Source organism: Astatotilapia calliptera, chromosome 8, assembly GCF_900246225.1.
Source record: "Astatotilapia calliptera chromosome 8, fAstCal1.2, whole genome shotgun sequence".
Classification (NCBI taxonomy): Eukaryota; Metazoa; Chordata; class Actinopteri; order Cichliformes; family Cichlidae; genus Astatotilapia; species Astatotilapia calliptera.
Window position 1 is genome coordinate 9676152 of NC_039309.1, and position 1590 is coordinate 9677741.

At 47.0% G+C, this 1590-nt stretch overlaps 1 protein-coding gene across 1 annotated transcript; it reads right to left on the reverse strand.

The window, feature by feature from the left end:
- Nucleotides 1–1385, reverse strand: LOC113028255 (NAD(P)H dehydrogenase [quinone] 1-like). The gene is made up of 6 exons (XM_026178369.1): nt 1304–1385; nt 1018–1182; nt 817–944; nt 630–737; nt 453–554; nt 1–376 (listed from the first exon to the last, which is right to left on the reverse strand). The coding sequence occupies exons 1-6, from the start codon at nt 1305–1307 to the stop codon at nt 77–79; spliced, it is 807 nt and encodes a 268-aa protein (XP_026034154.1). The 5' UTR covers nt 1308–1385; the 3' UTR covers nt 1–76.
- Nucleotides 1386–1590: the final 205 nt, after the last annotated feature.

Here is a 1590-nt window from a genome sequence, read left to right on the forward strand (position 1 = left end):
TGAAGTTACAATAAAGCAGCCTTTTTATTGCAGTAGACATTTTAAGACCAAGACATTACATGGACCCACTCCATTGTCAGAGCCCGGCCTTGGTCTGGCTGTTGGCTGGCAGTGGCTTGCCCATGTGGATCCCCACTGTGAGGCCAGACTCGTTGCTGGCATATTTCTCTTTGACCTCAGGCTTCAGCAGGAAACCCTTCTCCTTGTCAAAGTAGTCCAAGGGAGCAAAGTACACAGTGGCTTCCCCACAGAGGTTTTGCAGTCGTGTGCGCCAGCCCTCCAGCATGGAGCTGCGAGATTCAGGAGAACCAGTAGCAGGATCCCAGAAGATCTGAGGGGCAAAAACCTGGAAGCCACAGTAGTTCAGGATCCCGTTCTGCACACAGGGAGGAGCAGCTGTTACTACATGACAGATCATTTCATGCTTGGCTCTGTTTATAGTGAGACCTCACCTGCAGTGGCCACAGTGTGACATTGATGTCTCCATTGATGCCAGTGTCACTGTACACAGATTCAGGACAGTCAGTGGTGAAGGACAGCATGGCTTTCTTGTCCTGTACAGAGAGCAAGGAGTGAGCAAAGAGGGAGAGGACACAGCCTGAACACAGACATGTTGGTGGAGCTCTCACCTTGAAGATCCCCTCACTGTACCGCTTCTCCTGTGCGTAGGCACAGCCCAACACGCGATCCATCCACCCCTTCATGATGGCAGGAACAGATGACCAGTACATGGGGAACTGGGAACACAGGTTTAATGGTCATTTTGATGTGGACACCTGTTAGTTGACCACAAAGACACTTCCAGTCAGGCAGTACCTGAAAGATGACAAGGTCTGCCTCCTTGAGCTTCTCCTGCTCTTTTTTTATGTTATCTGCAATTCTGCCCTCCTCCCATGCCAATTTAATCTGATCTGCATAGCGGTCTGCTGCAGTCTTCACACCACCTGCAACAAAAATTTAGTGTTTGCATCTGAAGAGCAATCAAAGCATTGCTATACCTGCAGAATATTTGTATACCAGTGATGTCCTCAGTAGTAGCAGCAGCTTTGAACTTCATGGCGTACAGGTCAGACACCTCTACAGTGCAGCCTTGAGCAGTCAAAGCTGCCACAGCAGCATCTTTGGCAGCAGCATTGAAAGAGGCAGGGCTCTCATGGGCATACACAATCAGCACTTTCTTGGCTGCAAAGCCAAAAAAATAAAAAGAGAGTTCCAGTCAGATCACAAACATACAAATATTTCACATTGTTCAAAATAAGAGACCAAACAAGTTTCAGCAGTTACCAGGAAGAAAAAGTCTTACCCATTCTCAAAACAACAGTAAATGATGCGCGTTCTCTCTAGCTGGTATAATAAGAGGAAAAAGGTGCCCATACTGAAGAAAAACACACCTGTTGCTTTTATACACACTTCGAGCACTACTTCACACAGATGCTGTCAATCAGCAATCAGCCTCATGGGTCAGCCAGCTGCTACTGCGGGATTTTCTCTCAGGTTTCCCATTTTGTACAGAAACTTGGGCATAACTCTGAGATTAACCTAAACCTTCAGCCCAGTTCAAACACAAGATTCATTTATAAGTCATAGTCA

Bases quoted from the DNA above. Each gene is read 5' to 3' on its own strand.
- LOC113028255 (XM_026178369.1), bottom strand. The intron at 945-1,017 runs GTATACAAATAT...TTTTTGTTGCAG, and splicing joins TACTACTGAGGACATCACTG to GTGGTGTGAAGACTGCAGCA. The intron at 555-629 runs GTGAGAGCTCCA...CTCTCTGTACAG, and splicing joins ACAGTGAGGGGATCTTCAAG to GACAAGAAAGCCATGCTGTC.